We start from the raw sequence: 947 nt of genomic DNA on the forward strand, positions 1-947 counted from the left end.
TTGTCGATATCGAGAAGGAGAGTGCTGCAGCCGCCTGCTGTGCTAGGGCAAGCGTCAATCCGTCGCAAGACAGCGAAACAGGCAGCTCATCAGCATGTATCAGCTTTTCCTTGTGCAAATGCCCGAGTCGATAGTTGTTGCGGCCTTCATTCTTCAGTATGTGCTCCATGACGTGCTGCAGAGTTAGGAAAATCTTGTTTAGCGAGACAGCCGTAGACGCTTGAAACGATTGCAGCGCCTCCTTGATCAGCTCGTCCGGTGTTCGTGGTATCGTCTTGGACTGAAGCGACTGAATGCTGGCGAAGAAGCCCAAGTCGAGGCAATTCAAATCAGGACTCTGAGCGGGCTGATTCACAAGCTAGATCGCCCAGCCGTCAGCGCATCCCGCCGCGGCTACCTCGAGATCGTCCGCCAGGACATGAGGACGCGCATTATCCGGCTGAATCTTTATCGGTAGGTGCTTCTGGTCTTGCGGCCACTTAGCTTTAATGGCTGGGATGACGTCATTAACCAGAATTCGACGCGATATATCCCGTGTTATCGACACAGGACGTGTATCTTCAACACCAGCCGGACGATTGACACTCCGTCGCTGAGTAATGTACGTCTCCACAACCGGCTAAATGCCGACCTTACCGTCCCAACCACCGCGTGGACGTGCAACCGCACAGACAAACATGACTTTGGTAATGTAACGTTTGCTTTGAACAGCCTGGACCGGAGGCTCTTCTGAAGGGCATCCATCTTTCCCTGTGAGCACGTACACGTGCTGGCCGATCTTCTTCACGTAGAACCCCTTTTCATCGATTTGAACGACGTCGTGCATTGCGTCGAACTTGTAGGTTCCGTCAAGCTGAGGGATCACATGATCCATGCAGAACCGAAGCCGCCTGAGTCTATGCGAAGGCGTGAGCAGCGGGCGAGTTTGCCTCAGCGCACGACGTAAG

At 53.7% G+C, this 947-nt stretch overlaps 1 protein-coding gene across 1 annotated transcript; it reads right to left on the minus strand.

Moving 5' to 3' along the window:
• Positions 1–358: 358 nt before the first annotated feature.
• PPTG_15459 (hypothetical protein) lies at positions 359–874 on the minus strand (the record flags this gene model as incomplete). Its single annotated transcript, XM_008913669.1, has 2 exons — positions 359–558; positions 637–874. 2 exons carry the CDS (start codon positions 872–874, stop codon positions 359–361), a joined length of 438 nt encoding a protein of 145 aa, XP_008911917.1.
• Positions 875–947: the final 73 nt, after the last annotated feature.

Source organism: Phytophthora parasitica (genome assembly GCF_000247585.1).
Source record: "Phytophthora parasitica INRA-310 unplaced genomic scaffold supercont2.55, whole genome shotgun sequence".
NCBI lineage: Eukaryota > Oomycota > Peronosporomycetes > Peronosporales > Peronosporaceae > Phytophthora > Phytophthora nicotianae.